This window comes from Nuphar pumila, chromosome 1, assembly GCF_984573655.1.
Source record: "Nuphar pumila chromosome 1, dmNupPumi1.hap1.1, whole genome shotgun sequence".
Lineage (NCBI taxonomy): Eukaryota > Viridiplantae > Streptophyta > Magnoliopsida > Nymphaeales > Nymphaeaceae > Nuphar > Nuphar pumila.
In genome coordinates this window covers 87,698,173-87,718,639 of record NC_143249.1, presented here as the reverse complement: position 1 = coordinate 87,718,639, position 20,467 = coordinate 87,698,173, and the positions used below count along the sequence as shown (strand labels likewise).

The 20,467-nt window shown below is 37.2% G+C and overlaps 1 protein-coding gene across 2 annotated transcripts; it reads right to left on the bottom strand.

The window, feature by feature from the left end:
* Nucleotides 1–6,400: 6,400 nt before the first annotated feature.
* LOC149849055 (uncharacterized) lies at nucleotides 6,401–20,054 on the bottom strand. Of its 2 annotated transcripts, XM_090013275.1 has the most exons (4): nucleotides 19,758–20,054; nucleotides 9,494–9,682; nucleotides 6,649–6,731; nucleotides 6,401–6,616 (listed from the first exon to the last, which is right to left on the bottom strand). In XM_090013275.1, the coding sequence occupies exons 1-4, from the start codon at nucleotides 20,001–20,003 to the stop codon at nucleotides 6,610–6,612; spliced, it is 525 nt and encodes a 174-aa protein (XP_089869401.1). In that variant the 5' UTR covers nucleotides 20,004–20,054; the 3' UTR covers nucleotides 6,401–6,609. The 2 variants fall into 2 exon arrangements, with proteins under 2 accessions (XP_089869401.1, XP_089869396.1); XM_090013270.1 differs by having other exon boundaries at nucleotides 6,401–6,731.
* Nucleotides 20,055–20,467: the final 413 nt, after the last annotated feature.

Genomic DNA, 20,467 nt, shown 5'->3' with positions numbered 1-20,467 from the left:
GAAGTGCCGCATCCATGTGTGGTTGCCATGGAGCATACATGAGCTGACTTAAGATATATACTGAGAACAAAATATCTGGTCAAGTTATAGTCAAATAGATGAGACGCCCAACAGGACGTCGATAGATGGTTGGATCATGCAACAATTTTCCCTCAGTACTTGTGAAATGTTGTTGTTGCTCTATAGGAAAATTAACAGGTTTAGCTCCTAATAAACCAGTTTCATCAAGTAATTCCAAGGCATATTTTCTTTGAAAAAGAAATATACCCTTTTTTGAGAGAGCCACCTCGATGCCCAAAAAATAATTCAAATTACCCAGATCCTTCATATGAAACTGACTATGAAGATATTTCTTGACAGTCTAAATGATAGATGCCTTGTTCCCAGCAAGAATGAGATCATCGACATATACAAGTAATGCAATGAAAGTGTCATCCTATTGAAAAGTAAATAGAGAATAGTCCGCTTGAGATTGACGAAAACCAAAGTTGAGAAGGACAGAGGAGAATTTGGCAAACCAATTTCGAGGTGCTTGTTTAAGTCCATACAAGGACTTGTGAAGTTTGCATACTCGATGCTCCCCTTGTCGTGCAAATCCAGGAGGTATAGACATAAACATCTTCTTCCAGATCACCATGGAGGAAAGCATTATGAACATCCATTTGTTGTAAAATCTAACTTTTGTATGGCTGCCACAGTGAGAAGGCATCGAACGGTAGTCATCTTTGCCACAGGGGCAAATGTTTCATGATAATCTAGACCCTCCTGTTGAGAATACCCTTTAGTGACCAATCGAGCTTTAAAGTGCTCAATAGATCCATCGGATTTATACTTAATCTTGTAGATCCACTTGATCCCAATAGGTTTGACTCTTGGTGGTAATTCAGTAATAGTTCAAGTACGATTTGCTTCCAGATCCCGAATTTCAGCAGTCATTGCCTCTCTCCAACAAGAATGCTTCATAGCTTGGGTGAAGGTTGTGGGTTCAACTTCATTGGATATGTTAGTAAGAAAGGATTTATGAGAGGAAGAAAATTTATCAAAGGAAACAAAATTGGACAAAGGGAAACGTGTACCTCCAACCGATTTTGACGAAGGTTGAGGCAAGGAATGAATCGATGCACAGTAAAAATCCTTTAATCGAGTAGATGGTTGACGTTCTCTAGTGGATCATCGTAAATGGGTTGATAAAATAGGGTCTGAAGTATTCAAAGGCCTGGTTATTGGGTCAGAAGAATGCTCACTTGTTGGGGGTGGATCTTGAGCTAAATGGGTTTGCTCTGGGTTTGAGGAATCAATATGAGAATTGATAGGTGTCATTGGAACAAGGTGAGATGAATCATGTTGGTCTAAAAGAGGTAAAGGCAGCACCGGTTCGGGTGGTATCTCTTTACTCGTATGAAAAGGAAAACTTTGTTCTTGAAAAACAACATCTCGACTAAAAAATAATTTATTTTTTCCAGATCAAAAACTCTATATGCTTTTTGTCCATGAGCATAGCCAAGAAAAATACACTTTGAGGCAAGAGGATCAAATTTCATCTTGGACTCACTGGTGTTGATGGCATAACACAAACATCCAAATACCTTAAGGTGCGTGTAACTGAGGTTTTTTCAGAAAAGTTTTTCAAACGGAGTTTTGCCTCCCAATTTTGAAGAAGGGGTGTGATTGAGAAGATATGTTGTTTTTAGAATGCATTCACCCCAAAATTTTAAAGGAAGGTTGCCTTGAAAATGTAAGGCTCGAGCCACCTTGAGAAGGTGTCGATGCTTCCTTTCAACAATTCTGTTCTGTTGAGGAGTTGCAACACAAGAATGTTGATGAACAACTCCGTGAGAAGAGAAAAATTCTTGCATTTCATTTGAAAAAAATTCAGAACCATTGTCCATTCTGACGATTTTAATTTTGCCTTTATGTTGAGTTTCAATTAAACCAAAATAAGACTTCAATAAACCCTGAGTTTCAGACTTATATCTCATTAAATATACCCAGATGCATCTAGAAAAATCATTAACAATGCTTAAAAAATAGTGAGCATCATTCAAAGTGGCTTGGGAATAAGGCCCCCAAATATCACAATGAATTAAATCAAATGTTTTTTTTTGACAATTTCACTCAAAGAAAATGCAAGTCTTGACTGTTTTGCTCTAGGACAAATTTCACAATGACATAAGTTATTCATCTGAATACTAGAATCATAGTTATTAAAATATTTCATACAAGAAAGAGATAGATGCCCGAGGCGCCAATGCCAGAGATGTATGGCGGTTTGATGTGAAGATAAAGCTGACGGAATAGGTAGAGACCGATTGAAGAAATACAATCCATCTTTTTCCTCATCCGCTCCAATCGTCATCGTAGGTCCTCAATAAAACGAGTTTGAAAAAAATGTCAGCGAACAATTTAACTGAGAGTAAATTGAATCTAAATGAATGAATGCACAAAACATCATGAACATTCATATTGGAATTTAAAGTGCCAGAACCAATGTGAGAAACTGGAGTGAGATTACCATTTGGCAATTTAACTGGAGGAACTAAAATATTTTGAGAAAAATGCGATAAGAATGTTGGAGAAGCAACCATGTGGTCGCTAGCTCCGGAGTCTACAACCTATTTACCTGCATGTAAATCAGAGTTGGAAACAGACAAACTTTCAAGGTTTGCGGTTGGAGCATTCTGTCAAAGAAGAGACATAAGTTGATGATATTCTTCTAAGGTAAATGAAGGAACCGTTGAACTTGGACTAGTAACCGAATCACCGATGAGAGCCTTTCCTTCAGCACCAACGACACTATGGTCTTGTGAAATAGAGTTTGTTGCTCCTGTAGTTCTTTGATTTGCATTATGAAGCTTATGACCAGGAGGGTAACCATGGAGGACATAGCACTTGTCTTTCACATGTCCCACCTTGTTACAATGAGAGCACACGGGTCTGCCTTTCTAATTTTTCTTCAAATTTTGATTATCTGCTCTTTGGAAATTATTTGAAGACAACTGATTTGAATATCCTAAGTTGATGGCACAAGCAGTTCTATCCATTGATTGAATTGGCCCATGTCGAGCTTCTCTTTGTTTCTCCTCTTAGAGCACCAAAGAGTAGGTTTTTGCAATAGAAAATAATGGCTCCATTAACAATATTTATCCTCTCATTGTGTTAAACGAATCATTCAAACCCATTAAGAACTGAATGACACGTTTCCTATGAAGTTGTTCAGTCATGGTTCTAGCAGCCCCACAAGTGCACGTCGGCATGGGAGAATATGAAGACAATTCATCCCAGTACCCTTTCAGTTTAGTGAAGTATGATGCAACCGAAAGAGATTCTTGTTGATGTTTCACAATGGCAGATTGAATTTGGTATATTCTAGGAGCAATACTCTGAGTAAATCTCTCTCTGAGATCATCCCAAACTTCTTTAGCAGAAGTAGCATAAATGACACTATTGGCAAGATCTCTTGAAATAGAGTTTAAAATCCAGGAAAGTATCATATGATTGCAACGTATCCACAACAAAGATTCAGGTGAAGAAGGGTCTGGTTTGGGTAATGTACCGTCTATGAAGTCGATTTTATTCTTTGCACTTAATGCCATTGTCATCGCCCTACTCCAAGTGGGGTAATTGTCCCCGTCCTGCAGTTGTGTGAACAAAATTGAGCCCGGACTATAGGAGTGGTACCTCCAGTACTACCAGCTCCATTAATTAATTTCAGCCATCATCGATCAATACTAGAATAGAAAGAAAAAAATGCAATACAAAAAGTAGCCTTCAACAGGAATCAACAGGCTGTTGTAGGTGTCACTCGGTTGAGCCAAAACACAAGCAGGCTAGAACTAGGCTGCGATGTTCAGCACACTATCATCCAAAAATCAAATATGGATGAGCAAGAAGCAGGCAGAGTAGAGTTGTTGCGGTCTCCACATGAAGAGGAGAATGGAACGATCAGCAGGAGCAATAGAAGGCAAAGGCTGAAAGGATCCTTACTCAGCTTTGATACCATGTGAAGAAGACTCGGTTGGAATGCACAATGACAACCAAAAAGGCAGGATTTGATGATAGATGGTGTTCACATTCCTTGCATTCACTGCTTTGACTATATGCATGCGAGAGATTACATGACGATCAATACTAAAATTACCGTGAAAGATAAAAAATACAACTGAAATAAGATACGAATAAGATATTCGGTTGAGGTTGTTAAGGCCTTCCAGAAGCAACTGTGATCCTGAGATCACGATAACGCTGTTATTCAACCTTATCACAATGGGTTCGGATCTTATGGATCTTAACAGAGGAGGGCCACGTAAGGGTGATCGTGGTGCCCCACCTAGAGTTTTCCTCTCTTCAGCAAGGGTTTCTCATCATCAAAAAAGAAAAAACTCAACGGCTTACAATGTGTGGCATTTTAGTTTTGCCCGCGTAGCCAATGGGGTGGTTTTGAGGGTGCTGAGATGGAGGCACCGTATCAAACCCCACTAGTGCATGGGTGGGGTGTGTCTATTTTCAGAGGTGAGCCACGTAAGGGTGATCGTGGTGCCCCACCTAGAGTTTTCCTCTCTTCAGCAAGGGTTTCTCATCATCAAAAAAGGAAAAACTCAACGGCTTACAATGTGTGGCATTTTAGTTTTGCCCGCGTAGCCAATGGGGTGGTTTTGAGGGTGCTGAGATGGAGGCACCGTATCAGACCCCACTAGTGCATGGGTGGGGTGTGTCTATTTTCAGAGGTGAGCCAGGTAAGGGTGATCGTGGTGCCCCACCCAGAGTTTTCCTCACTTCGGCAAGGGTTTTTCGTCATCAAAAAAGAAAAAGGTCAATGGCTTGTATGGCATTTTCATAGCTCATAAAATTGTATTTTTTAATCCAAAAAAGTCATTTTGTAGCATTTGGACCATGTTGAATGCATCTGTGACGTCTAATTGGGTTAACATGTCTTGCACATAAACGGGGCGCCGATCATTTGGTTGGAGCAGTTGATGCAACTCACTATGTGATGGACGTTGCAAGTTAGGGTGATTGAATTATTGCCTGGTGGTATGAACTGGCCTCTGGCCTGTCTAGGTTGGCTAAATGCTATTTGTAAAAGAGAAGGCCCTGGGACCCTAATTCCCCAAGTTCTGTTAGGAAAAAAAAAAGAGCATGACCTGAACCTATGGTTTCCCATTCAGACGGTCAAGTCGCCATGACCAAATATCGTCCTTTTTGTTAATTGATACATGCATCAGTATAATTTTATATTTGACCTTCCATGAACCTAAACCTTGTCCCCACTAATTCTTTTCTTTAGGGTAACAAAAAATTTTATTTAGAGAAAAGCTATGAGAATTGAGAGAGAGAAAAACCTTGTCCCGACTAATTCTTGCTCGATTGTCTCCAATGCAGCCAACAGTAACCTTGGTAGATACGTGAATCACATAAAACATTCCTTTTTTTTTCAAAGGCCACATAAAACATTCTTCATTAATCAGATAATTGACTAAGCCTTTATTGGGCCCACATCGTTTTAAGCATTATTCATAGTTTTATAACTTAATTTTTGAGAATGATTCACAAGCTCAGAAATTGATTTTTTATGATAAACTGAATATTTTTGTTTTTATGTTAAACAGAAGAAAAAAACCTTTAAAACCTGTAGCCGAGTTTGGTGCAATTTGAGGTAAGAGTTGGCTAGATATGATATGATAATGGAAAACTAAATTATTGATATCATTTGCATTATCAACACATACATGAAAGTTCACCAGCAAGTTTTGTTGACATCACAAATCCTATTGGACAGCGTTTTGAGTCAAAATGTGCAAGTGAATAGAATCGCTACCAGAGTTCTTCCTTTGGTTTCTGGAACCAACATAATCAGGAACAGACTTGCTGTTCCACACACTCTTAGAGTATACATAGAGAGCACCTGTAAAAATACGAGATGAATAATTCAATATATTCTCATTCGCCTTGGTGACACTTCTAATACAGGTAATACGAGTACTTTTGGATATGAGATAATTGCAGGAATTCGGTCCATCTATTGATGAAAACAATAGGACGGTTGGTTGATCAACATCCCATGAATAGGGCACTTACTGCATAAGCGTGCACACACATCCACATCCACATCCACACGCACAGAGAGAGACACAACTTTCATGCACAGTTCAACAGAACGCTTTAAATTCTTTGAATTTCATGAAAACATGGGAAATATTAAAAAGCAATATCAATTGAGGCAGGGGGGATGAATTTAACAAATTCCAGAACCGAAAGAGAAAGGTTCAGTTAAACTTAAATTTCTTTAGCAATCATTCAATCAAACAAAAGCATGCCCCGGGGACATGCTATAGAGAACGTGTTTTCAGCCACCATACTGTAAGCTTAAAAGGAAAGGTCAATGGCAAGATGAGTTCCACCAAAAAATGAACAGACATCATTTTCATTCAGACACAAAAGGGTACATGCATTTCATTAGTTTTTACATGCTCTCTGAATTGCGCCTGTAACACAAACTGTGAGGTATTTCAAGCACACGAAAAGTCATCCCTTCCATTTGTTGTTCATGTTGCATTTCTAACCAGTCTTCTCACAACTTGACAAGCCGGTTGTCCTTCAAACTGAATGCTGTCATTGGAAATTGTCCTTCAAACTGAATGCTGTCATTGGTCCTTCCGGTTATGGCGTATGCTCTCTTCAACTCTTGTAAGTGCATCTGTGAGGACATCGATAGTCCAATCTTTGATGTCTTCCTGCAAAAAATTGCGTGTATCTATTATCAAATTTGCCTCTAAGTTTTGCAAAGAAGGATGGTCGTTCGGGGGAGTTGAGTTGCTTTTATTGATTGAAAACAAGTATGCTAAATAGCATAGATTCATGCCACGATGAAAAATGAATGCTATAATAAAGTCCTGCTCTTTTGTCAGTAACAACAAGAAAACTTAAGGACTAAATAGTAAACATGAAGAATTTAAGGTCTCCAGTTAAATAACCATTGCCACATAATAATTTAGTAACATTCACATCCAAGGCTATTCTCCCTTCTATGAGAACTGGTATGGAGAAGATTGCTTCGAAAGATGTTTGGATACTAAAAGTGCATCAAAGAATTCTAAAGGTATGAATAAAATTTATAGTTGAACTCATTGACCAATACCATGAGTAACTTAAATACTTCAAAATGCAAATCTCTTGATCAAACCCACTTTTTTATTCTAAAAAGTTGGCCCAAACATGAACAGAGTGGGCAGAACAAAGTTCAGGCCAAGGCATCCCTAACTCCTGTGCCAACCGCTTAAAGACGAACTGTTTGACAGTTGACAAGACAGGATCTTACAGTTCTTAGGTCTGAAGCCTTAACAATGATATTGTTGTGGAGAGAGCAAATTTTAGGACACGAGGGTATCATTTGTGCATACAAAAATAGGTGATAAATCCATAACAGGAATCACATACGATACGAGTTGGTCCTAATTTTTAGACTAATATTAAAATACTTGACTCAAAAGTCGATCAATGAACATGGTTTCTGCAAGTTCTATAGAGGATTGACCTCAAGAAAGGCCAAACATCCCACAGAGTAGGTTTTGAAGATAACTGACTAATGGTGGCATTATGTGTGTCGATCTTGCATTATAAACATATTTTTAAATAAAATAAGCAGCTACAAGATACTAGCAACGTATGGATGTGGCCAGTAAACAGTTATTTGTAGTAACTTGCATTTGAGCATTGCATATATGAGAATGTCTCAATATGGATAAAAGCATAGCACAGAGTGGACTGGAAACTAACCATCAATGGTGGCACTGTGCTGGGATTGATCGTAAGGAACTATATTGAAAAAAAAAACTATCTTGGAAAGAAATAGCCACCTACAAGACATTCTTGACATCTGGATGTGAAACAATGTCACTATTTCAAACAAGTTATTGGCAGCATCTTTTATGAGCATCAAGGCGTCTACCTTCTAAGACAACCACTTACCAGATATTTAGATTTTAACTTCATAAAAAGGGTTGATCAGTCAATAAACATTTCAGACTGACGTACGTCAGTCACTATTTGCTCTGCCTGGATGTGCGTGGGAAAGAGTGATTCAACCCAGAGTTGTCAATCGAGGAAGCGGAAGCAGGAAGCGAGGCACTTCTAAAATTTTAGGAAGCAGGAAGCGTGAAACGACTTAGAAGCGAACCGGGAGTCATCTCGGAAGCGAGAAGGGAAGCGAACCAAAAACGAAGAGGGAAGCGACCTAGGGTTCAAGTAAGAAGCGAGAATAGGAATCGAGTTTTCCCGATATTGGGAAAAAATAAATTGTTAAAGGTTCCAAGCCCCTCCCAAAAAAGAAGACTCACTTCCTGATGTTGAGAAGCAAGTGGGAAGCGAGCCCCATTTAAAAGGGACGCTTCCCCTTGCATTTTAGTGAAGTGTACTTCCCCGAATCCTATAGCGTTTCCGATGACCATGATTCAACCTTAAGTAGAGGTTGGGAAAAAGAACGGGAGGCAGAACATAAGTGGTCCAAGTGCAAGCAATGAACATCAATTGAACGTAACCTAGGCACACCAATTTGGACTCATTCGACTCCTAAGAGTTATGAACTTATGATATCATTATAGAATATCGTAACTGTATCGGGTGTATCATACAATACACCCTGTATCGTATCGTACCATACGTATCATTTTTTTTTAATCGTATTTCATAAAATTTGTTATTTTATTTTTGTTTATATAATATGAAAGTATGAGTCTTGTGGCATTGTTCTTGTGAGATATTCATGCAATATTATCTATGATTCTATATTAGTTAATGTTTGATGATGTCTTATGCAGCTCGTAGAGACATAAATGTGATTTTATGGTTGTATTTTGCGCAATTCATCATTGTTTCATGTGTTGTGATTTTTTTACAATTTTTGTTAATTTTTTTTATTTTTTTTATTTTTCTTGATTTTTTTTAAAAAAAATTATTAAAAATTTAGATATGATATAATACGGTGTTACTTTGGGCCCGACCGATATGAGTAACGATACAATACTTACAACCTTGGCTAAAACATTTAAAACTTGAGATCTGAAACATATTTGCAGTTTACAAAAGTTAGGTACTTGGCTCGTTAGGTATTAAAAAATATATGTTAGATATATTTCACATATATTTTACATGTAATTTTTTGTAAACCCTATTTCTTCCAGCTCCAAACCAATGCATATTTTCTATAAACAAGTCAGCTTGAACTCGGGCTCATTATGAGCTAAAACTTGGCTTGGCTCGCCATAAAAATGAGCCAAACTTGAACATTTCATGCTCAGCTCATTGACCAACCCTACTCATCATGTAGACTTGACACCAAATTAAGATACATCGTCAAATCTGGTTACCCATGATAAAAGGTGGGAAGAGTCGTGTATTTCTTTCTCACTACTAGAATAACACATTTCATAAGCTTTTTTCTTAACCCAATTTCAACAGAAAGATTATTCATTAGTTTCATCCAAAGAAGAAAACTCACCAAATGTAATGGCTCTCCAGTTCTTATGCGGGCATTAGGACGAGCAAGCTTGGACTCAAAAGGAGTCCTTGGTCTTAATTCCTGGATTTCCATCCATTCTTCACGTGTAAGCATCCTTACTGTTCCTTGCCCAGCAGGTGCCTTCTGTATTTTACGTTCAAGCCTTTCTTGTGCTTTATTCTCATCATACTATAAAGAAAACCAATAAAGTGAACAAATCAGAAAAATAATGACACTTCCATAAGAAAGCAAACCTTAGAATAGGTTATCTAATAGTAAAACAAACAAATTGTGGAAAATCCAAACTAGTATAACTGAACCAATAATATCCAGCCAAACACCCAGACTACCTAATCGATATTAGATACAAACTTACTCCCTGCAGTATCCAGATCCTTCCTGGAATGTGTCATTTTGTTGAACCTGTCCTTGAATGCTCTTGCATTTAACAGCTCTTAGCAATAATTGATGGTGAAGCATGGGGAAAAATACATTCTTGACAAATATAGTTCTTTTTCTTCTAAAAGATTTAGTTAACTTCTAAACAAAAAATTGCAAGTCATACACTAAGATCTAAAAACTATCAAATAAAAACCAATTTTGGGTGATTATTTTAAACTTTGAAAGATGGGTATCCCATTGCATGAATGTAAACACCCAAATTTTTCCCCATTCATTTTCAAACACCCCCCTTTCAGCAGATGCCCTTAGGTAAGTTTACCCCAGTTTAGGTGTCATTTCACCCCGTTTGTCAGTAAAATTACCATTTTACCCCTAGGTCATCTCAAATCCCTGTCAGTCAGAGTCAACCAAGCTCATTTTAAGTTCAAAACAGCTAGAATGTTTGTCATTTCTAGCTCCCCTGAGCTCACGATGAGCCAATCTTGTTCATTTCTGACCATTTCAGCTCAAATTAGTTCATTTCTTGATAAATGAGCTCATTTCTAGCTCGAATTCCAGTCAATTGTTCTCGAGTCAGCCAATTCCAGTCAATTTTGTTTCCCTGAGTCTAACTTGAGCTCATCAAGAGTTCAAGTGGCTCGATTCCAGTTCAAATCCATTTTCCACAGTTTTGGAGTCCATTTCAACTGAAATTGAGCTAAATCCAATCGGTCTAGCTAGTGTTTGAGCTCCAAATTTAGTTCATCTCAGTATGCCTGACCTTCATTCCAGCTCAAACATAGTGCAGTCTCGTTACCCACTTCACTCCAGTGCTCATTTCTCACCATTTCTCTGAGAATTGGGTCATTTCTCAACCATCCAGTCTAGGAGTTTAGTCGAGTCAGTGTCTTTTTAATTCCTCTGAGTTTAGAAATCTTAAAATCCAGTTCAAACAAGTTTTGTCCAGTTCTAGTTAGTGTAAACCTCACTCCCTGAGTGTCATTTTGCCCTGAGGGGCAAAATCATTTCACGAGCATTTCCCTTCAAAACTTTAGTTATATCAATCTTTCAAGCTGGTATAAGTGCAAACTTGGGCTCGAATCGATTCCTTTTATGGAATTTTAACTATATCCGAGACCCAATTCACATTTGGATCGGATTCAATGTCGGATCTGATCTCCAATTATCAATTCTCATCCTCGGACAAGAATTTTCAATTCTTTGTCTCTGCCAGGGGTCTGTGACTTCAAATCCCGCATCCACGGTTTGCATTTTGCATATCATTTTGTGTCATTTCATATCATTCCATGTCGTTTTATTGCATTTCATGTCATTGCATGTCATTTTCGAGATCCATCACTCTTGTTTTCAAAATATCAAATCCAGATTTGATTTTAAAACTGTTCTTTCAAAAACCTGAGTTTTAAAACCAAGTTTTGCCATTTGGCCAACCCCCAGGGCTTTATATTCCTTTATTCCAAAGTATTTTCCTTATAAAAACAATCTAGATTCGTTTTGAACTCGCTTTTTAAATTAATTTTTCTCAACTTTCTTCTAGCAGGGCCCACCTTGCAGGGGGCGCGAAACCCGAATTTTTCCATCTTCATTCAATTTCATTTTATTTCATGTTTGATTATTTCAAAAATATAAAAAAAATCATAGATCTAGGTGTCTTTTTAAAGTTTCTTGAAAATCTTGTTTTTAACCCCTTTATTTTCACCATTTAAAATCGTTTTTGAAAAATCAAATGGGGCTCACACTAGGTGATACCACATTTGAAGGTGTCTAGATCAGTTTAGGTTTAGTTAGTGTTTTACTTAAGTTAGAAGTTTGAAAAGTCAAAATCTAGTTGATTTTAAACTCCATTTTTTTCAATTAGCATTTTAACCTTGTTTTTAACCTTTAGTTAGGGTTTTAAAAACCAAATGTGGGCCCACATTAGGTGGTGCCACATTTGAGAATTTTCAAAAGTCAATTAGGTTAATTAGTTAGAGTTCATTTAGGTTAAAACTCCCCAAGAAAAATCGCCCCTTTAGGTTTTAGTTGTTTTTTGAAACTCTTTAAAACAAATCCAACTCTTAATTAAGAGTTTTGGAAAAAACTATAAATACCCACCTATAGAGGATCGACCAAAGCATCTGATCTCTCTCTCCCTCTCTCTCCTTCTCCCTCCTTAAGCTCCAAACCCTAGCAGCCTCCATTAATCCCAAGGTGAGCTTCATCTTCTTCTTCTTTTGTTTATTTTTTTAGTTTTTTTTACTATTTTCACCGTTGGCGCCCCTTGTAGTGTAGATTTTTCTTTCTTTTCACATCAAGAAACCATGTGAAATCGTCAAGAAGATGATCAGCTGAGTGCCTAATGTGTTTTATACGTTTTTGATCCATTAGAAACATTAAGATTTCATTTATTTTGTTAAATGCCCAAAAAAGATCGAGATTCAACCCTTCTATGGATCGAATCCCTCTTTTAATGGCTAAATCAAATTCTTGATCATGCTTTCTGCGTTTTTATTTTTATTTCATAATGTTCATGTTTATTTTTATTATTTCATGCATTTAATCATAATTCATAGCCTTAGATGCACATTTTTATGATTTTTACATGCATAAATCAGAATATATCATGATTAGGGTTTTGTCTCTGAGATATACAATTTTGGTCGACTGATAATGATGTTGTTTCGCCTGTTTATATTCGTAATTTAAATCCAAATTTTTATGGTAGAATCATGCATCTGTGTACGGTTTACAATAAAAAAATAGATTTTTTTAACCTTTGTAAACTTGTTTTCAAAAATCAAACCCGAAGCCTGTTTCCTGAACCGTGAAAACGCTGTGTAAATCCAGGGTCATCTTGTCGAAAGCATATCTCTCCAACCGGAGATCGCTTTTCCAATCCGTAAAAGACAGCATCCTCGTATGCATGTCTAGTTTATTCTGTAAAAATTTTATAATTTTTTACGGTCGTTTACCATCCTGTTTTAGCCCAAAACCGAACCCTGTTTTCCTAAATCGTCAGGCATGTGTAAACCATGGGCCATCTTATCGGAGCGATATCTCCCTAACCGAAGATGATTTCTCTGATCCGTAAAAAAGGTTGTTTCCGTATGAATTTCTAGTTCTAGTTTATTCTGTGTGATTTTCATAAACTTCTATGGTAGATTGCTATTTTATTTTAATTAAAAATCGGGGTCTGTGTTTTTGCAACTGTCAGTCATTACCTAGAGTCAAAGTCAACTTGCGCGGGTCATATCTCCCTAACCGGAGATCGTATCGACGATCCGTAAAAGGAGTGTCTTCATTTGCATGTCTACTGTTTTCTGTGTAATTTTCATAATTTTTTATGATGGTTTGCTATTTTTCTTTAAACCGAAATCAAAGTTTATTTTTCCTGCAGCTTTATACGTTGGCCAGAAATTAGTTCAACTTGTCGAAACGATTCCTCCCTAACCGGAGATCGTATTCCCGATCTGTAAAAAGGGTTATCTTCATTGATCTGTCTAGTGTCTCCCTATTAAATTTCATAAATTTTTATTGTTGTTTGATATCAGATTTTGGTCTGACACTGTGATAGGTACAGAATTGCAGGTAAAATAACATATTTTTCATCTTTTTATTTAATATTTATATCAAAATAATTCCAAAATTTTATTTTTCGATTGCATATTATTTTTAGGGTTATCAGAAGTGTCCATGTCGATTTTTATGATTTTTGGAATTCATTTGATGTGTTATTTAGTTATTTCATAAAAACACGATGCCCGCAGAGTTCCGATTCAACCGTAACACAAGCCAATTTCGTTCTTTTGGCATATTTTAGTATTTTCATGCATTGTTTTCATATTTTTAGAGTTTGATCGTGTTCATAATCATATTAGGGTGCTCTCCACCCGATTTGGCATCATTTTGAATCTGTTTGATCTCCGGATTAAGCGTATTACAAAAAATCTTTTCTGAAAAAAAACTTGTTTTTAACCCCATTTTGCAATAAATATCAATTTTCAAGGGTATTTTAGTCATTTTTCTCCAAATTCTGAATTTCCAAGTTTATTTTTATTATTTACTCAGTTATGCATCATCCATTATGTTATTTAATGATTTTTATTTCATGAAAGCATGAAAAAATGCTTATATCCGGATAAATCCCTCAATTTCCAGATATTGTTGGATAAATCCAAAAAAACTGACATATTTCTACTAACAAGTTTGCTAATTTTGCAGGGAAGCTCAAGAATTTACTTTCTTTATTTCTTTTCTTCAATTTATTATTCTTTTATTGATGTAAATTGTAACTCCGCCTGGGTATAATTGTTTAGTTATACACTGCCGGTCCCAAGCCCGGATAAAGGAGGAGGGTTGCGGTAGGCCTGTGACAGCCAGCATAAAAACTTAGTCATACCCTATGAATATGAACCAATATGAGAATTTCGTTGGGGCGTTCCCTACTGAGCGACGCACTGTACTCTATAGGCCCGGAGGCATTGATAAATAGGCAAGGGTTGCTAGGTCGTCGCCCGGAAGCGACGCGTCACACCGGCGCTCGGGTGTGGTGTCAAATAGGCAAGGGTTCCCTCACTTTGTTGGACGGGTGGGGGTAAAGAAGTTAGTCCAAGACCATAAAATTAGGTTAGCCACTTGGAACATAGGATCTTTAATTGGTAAGTTGGTAGAGTTAGTAGATGTTATGTATAGGAGAAAGATTGATATTTTATGTCTACAAGAGACCAAATGGGTAGGTGAGAAAGCAAAAGTGATAGAACCTTGGGGATATAAGATTTGGTATACAGGAATAAATAGGAATAGGAATGGAGTAGGGATTGTTATGAGTCGTGAGTTTATAGATAATGTAGTTGAGGTCCGTAGGAAGGGTGATAGGATTTTACTTATTAAATTAGTATTAGGTTCGGATATTATTAATATTATTAGTGTTTATGCACCTCAAGTAGGTTTAGATGATTCCATTAAACGTCAATTTTGGGAAGATTTAGATGAAGTAGTACAAGGGATATCTTATGGAGAAAGACTTTTCATCGGCGGTGACCTTAATGGGCATGTAGGCATTAGTAGGGATGGATTTGAGAGTATCCATGGAGGCTATGGTATAGGAGAAAGAAACGAAAGTGGAGAAAGGATTTTAGATTTTGGTTTATCCTATGATATGATCTTAGCAAACACTTGGTTTAGGAAGAGGGAGTCTCACCTAGTAACATTTAAAAGTGGGGTTAATACGAGTTAGATAGATTTTTTCCTACTTAAAAAGAGAGATAAGGGTTGTTGCATCGATTGTAAGGTTATACCGGGAGAAAGTGTAGCTACACAACATAGAGTATTAATTTTAGATCTTAGAATTAGACAATGCCGCAAAAGGGATAGACATAGGATAGATCCTAGAATTAAGTGGTGGGCACTGAAAGGAGCTAAGCAAGGAATGTTTGTAGAGCAGGTAGTTAAGGAAGTTGATTGGTGTCTCGAGGAGGATTCAGAATCAATGTGGAATAAGATAGCGGGTGGCATGAGCAAGGTGGCTAAGGAGGTATTGGGTGAGTCTAAAGGCGGTGCACCTCTAGGTAAGGATACATCGTGGTGGAACGAGGATGTCAAATTAGCTATTAAGGTTGAAAGAGAGTGTTATAGAAATCTAAGTAAGAGTCGTGATAATGAGAATTTGGAGAAGTATATGATAGCAAAGAAGGAAGCTAAAAAAATAATTCGGAACGCGAGGGATAAGGTATATAAGGAGGTTTATGACAAGTTGGATACCAAAGAGGGCGAGAAAGATATTTATAGGTTTGCAAAGATGAGAGATAGGAAATCGAGAGATCTTGATATGGTTAGATGTATCAAAGATGAAATGCAAAGGGTTTTAGTCAAAGATGAGGAGATTAAGGAGAGGTGGAAAGATTATTTTGATAAGCTATTTAATGAAAGTCATGCTCAAGATCTTGGAGACTTCTCCATTCCTTTTCATGAGATGAATCGTGACTTCATGCACAAGATTCAAAAGAAAGAAATTGCAGAGGCTTTGAAGAAAATGAAATCAAGAAGGGCAGTTGACCCAGATGGTATACCTATCGAGGCTTGGAAATGCTTGGGAGAGAAAGGTTTAGAATGGTTGACAAATCTTTTTAACAAGATTTGGCGGACAAATAAGATGCCTAATGAGTGGAGGAAGAGTACTTTGGTGCCTCTATATAAGAATAAGGGTGATATACAAGATTGCACAAACTATCGTGGTATAAAACTCATGAGTCATAATATGAAACTTTGGGAGAGGGTGATTGAGTCTAGGTTGAGGAAGGTTGTCATGATATCGGAGAATCAATTTGGTTTTATGCCTGGAAGATCAACTATGGAAGCTATACATCTTCTTAGACAACTTATTGAGAGAAATAGAGAGAGGAACAAAGATTTGCATATGGTTTTTATTGATTTGGAGAAGGCATACGATAGAGTACCTAGGGACGTTCTCTGGTGGACAATGATGAAGAAAGGTGTTTCTCTCAAATACATTAGTATAATTAAGGATATGTATGAAGGAGTAGTAACCAATGTCCGCACTTGTGGAGGGGTGACAACCAATTTTCCTATAATGGTTGGGTTACATCAAGGATCTGCTTTAAGCCCTTTTCTATTTGCTATAGTGATGGATGAGCTTACGAGATCAATTTAAGAAAATGTGTCGTGGTGTATGTTGTTTGCTGATGATATTGTTTTGATTGATGAGTCTAGAGCTGGGGTTAATGCTAAGTTAGAATTATGGAGACAGACATTGGAAACAAGAGGTTTTAAGTTGAGTAAGAGTAAGACGAAATACATGGAATGTCGGTTTAGTAAGCAACGAAGTAGTGATGGGAGTGTAGTGAAGCTTGGTGAGCAAGAAATATCGGTGGATGATTGTTTCAAATATTTGGGATCTATCATTCAAAAGTATGGAGAAATTGATGGAGATGTAAATCATAGGATAAAGGTTGGGTGGATGAAATGGAAAAGTGCAACTGGAGTGTTGTGCGATCGTAGAATGTCATTGCGGTTGAAGGGAAAGTTTTATAGGACGACTATTAGGCCCGCTTTACTATATGGTACGAAATGTTGGGCTGCCAAGAGACATCATATTCAAAAAATGAGTGTAGCTGAGATGCGTATGCTGAGATGGATATGTGGAAATACAATAAAAGATAAGATTCGGAACAAGGAGATACGTAAGAAGGTAGACATTGCACCCATTGAAAATAAGATGAGAGAGAATCGTTTACGGTGGTTTGGACATATTCGGCGAAGGCCTAATGATGCTCCAGTTAGAAGGATGGAGAAATGAGAAAATATATTAGTTAAAAGAGGTCGGGGTAGGCCTAGGAAGACATGGATGGAGGTGATAGGAAAGGATATGAATGCTTTGAACCTCACCGAGGACATGGCATTGGATAGAAATGATTGGAGGAGAAGGATTCATGTGGAAGACCCAGAATGATTTTCTTTTTTGGTTCATATCGCCGACCCCAATTGTTTTGGGATAAAGGCGTAGTTGTTGTTGTATTGATGTAAATTGTAATATTGAAATAAGAAAATTTACTTTCCTGCTTAGCTTAGGATACATTTGCATATAGTTTGATTTTGATATATAACTGTTATGCTTGTCATTCATGCATATTTTAAATTCACCATGGTCAACATGAATGGCACGTGCACTCGCTTCTAAGGAGTTAATAAACTCAGTAGAGTTTGTATTTGTGGTCATAGTCAGAATACGAACGATACTTAGATTTATCATATTTTTTTAAGTTACAAACAACCTACACTCTTAGGCTATCTTTAGAAAATATTACATATTTTCAAAGCTTTTCCAAATATTTTTTCTTTTAGAATCAAATGAGATATATTCAATACATATTTGTAGCCATAGTCAGAAATATGTAGCAAATCCATTTCATCTAAATTCTATGAGGCACATAAATTCTTTTACAAATGATTTTTTCAAATTCTTCAAAAAATGTTTTCACAAATTGCATTCATGCATCATCTAGGTCTAGATTGCATCATAAAAGAAGTTCACAGGGCCACACGCCCATCCCTTTTTCAACTTCATCTCAGAAAAATCAATTTTCTCAAAGTTACTCTAAGTCTTTTTCCTCAAAATCGATTTTCTAAAAAACCCTTAGTTTTCAAGAAATTTTCAATCTTTTCCAAATCCAATTCACGATTTTCCAAGCTTTCTTTTCTTCAAAAATATTTCCCAAGTGTGAAAAACGATTTTCCTAGTATCTCTTTTTCCAAGATTTTCCAAAATATTCCAAGCATGCATCATGTTTTCAATCAAAATTTTTTAAAGTTGATAGCACATGACTAATTCTTTGTGTATTTAGGAATAGAACATCGATTTAGACAGTTGAGTAAAGCAAAGCACACAATTGATCCTTGGTTCGATTACCCCTGGTTATGGCGTCAAGAATGGTTGAACCTCGTACCGACAGGCGAGTCCCATTCTACGAAATTTTCCCACATTTTAAAACGGAGGCGAGTTATTTTCAAAATCTTTTTCAAATGTCAGTTTGACTTGCAAAAGTAAAATTTTACAATGATAACAATGAATACACTTTTTTTTGGAAGAAAATGAAGAGTTAATGAACTGACATGTACAAAAGAAATAAAAAAGTAAATAAGCAAAAAAGGTGGTCACAAAGCAAGTTTCCCTAGCAGGGAACTTCTTAAGTCAGAAAAGACCATAGACATAACTCAAGAAACCATGTTGAATCCATGACAACTTCGTACTGGTTATTCACTCCTCAAACTCGGTTTTGTTATATGTGCTACACTCTTTTAAAAAACATCTTGTGAATTCTTCTGACCTAGAGATAAGAAAATGAGTGTTCAGAGTTCAAAACTGATCAAAGTAGAAAGGAGGATCCAAATTACAAGTGCAGAGAAAGGTCAACTAAATCTAGAGCTGCAGGTGAGTAACTATTAAAAATATTATGTAGGCATCTTTTGTTGTTGAAAACTGGTATGTTTATTTAAATGAATTACTTCTTAATGCATGTTTCTGCTTTTGCTTGTTCGTTCTAAAAGTCATGGACATTTAGATGACATCTAATTTCATAGGCTTGTCGGTTTTACACATAGTTCCGTAAGGTCAACAGAGTGATCATGGGTTGTTGACTTGTTGCCTTTGTGGAGAGAGAGTCATTTTGTCCTAGGTATAATCTATTGGACATGCATTCCCAACTTATTATGAGGAATCTCCAGTTTAATTGTGAGCATGATAGAGTGCAACTGTAAATTGCAGAGTATTTGTAGGAGCAATCCTCAGCTTGATTTTGACATGGTTGGCCCACACAGTGACCTGGGCAAAAACCATTTGGGGTCCAAAGACTCCAAACTATGACTCGTCCTAACTCAATGGGCCAACTCGATTAACTCGGATTATTTGAGAATTTTTTCTTTTTTATATATTTTAAGTTATATCAATATTAGGGTTGTGCCATATTAAAGCTAGCAAAACGATTGAAGCTCGCATAGCGTCATAAAGAAAAAAAAAGAGAAGCACCATATTGACTATCAGAAATTCATAAAGATCATCATAGAAACTAGGGTTTCACATTAAAATCGCTGTGAAATAATGGAATTACGCATTACGCTAAAAATGAACACATACTAAAGAAAATATAAGAATTTAACATACCCATTATCACAAATTCGCATAACAGAGATCAAAATAAAGATTTTTACATGAAAAAATAACAAAAAAATTTGAAGCAGGAATTCTTTTAAGAATTCGATGCGTAATGATCAACGACAACACGAAAACCGACACACCCATCATCAGAAATTCATAGAAAGAAAATGTGCGACATTGAAATTGTGGGTGTACGCGGCAGAAAAGACGCACCATCATCAAAATCTTCGCAAATAGCGCGATGGCGACCGCCGTGAGGATCATGGGCATGGTGGCCGTGTCAAGATAATACTTGGACTCTGGAACGGGGACGAAGAGATCATCCTTCTTCCCCTTCCTCCCTCCTCTCCTCAGCCTATTCGATTCTTCGATCTTCTTCTTTAGACTCGGGCTTGGAGAATCTACCCAAGTGTGCGCGCACCGGCGTTGGAGCAACGCTCGTGAGAGTCTCAGCATCATGTTCTGCAGACCACCTCTTCTCTCGCAGGGAAAAAAAGGGGTGACTCCACCGGCAACACCCCCTTCTTTGGAGAGAGAAAGAGAGAGAGAGACTTAAAAGGCAAAGCAGCAGCTGAAATTTTGGTTTTAAGAACTGGGTATCCGATGTGACATGCCTGATAATTCCTACTTCGGTAGAATTCCGTTTTAATTTATCCAAACAAGGGAATTGACCAAGTTACGTTGGGTCGGTGTAGGCCAGTGGGGGAGCAGATCCAATGATTGCGCTCTTATGAATATTAAGGCAAAACACCCATACTCAGGGATGTAAACGGCTCGGATGTAGTTATTACCAAGTCCGACTTAATCGGATTAGGATTTGGATGAAAAAATATAAAACCAAACTCAGATTCGAACGTGAGCCTTCAGCTTGACAAAGACCCCGCTTACCACATGGGATACCACCTCGGGTACATACCACCAGA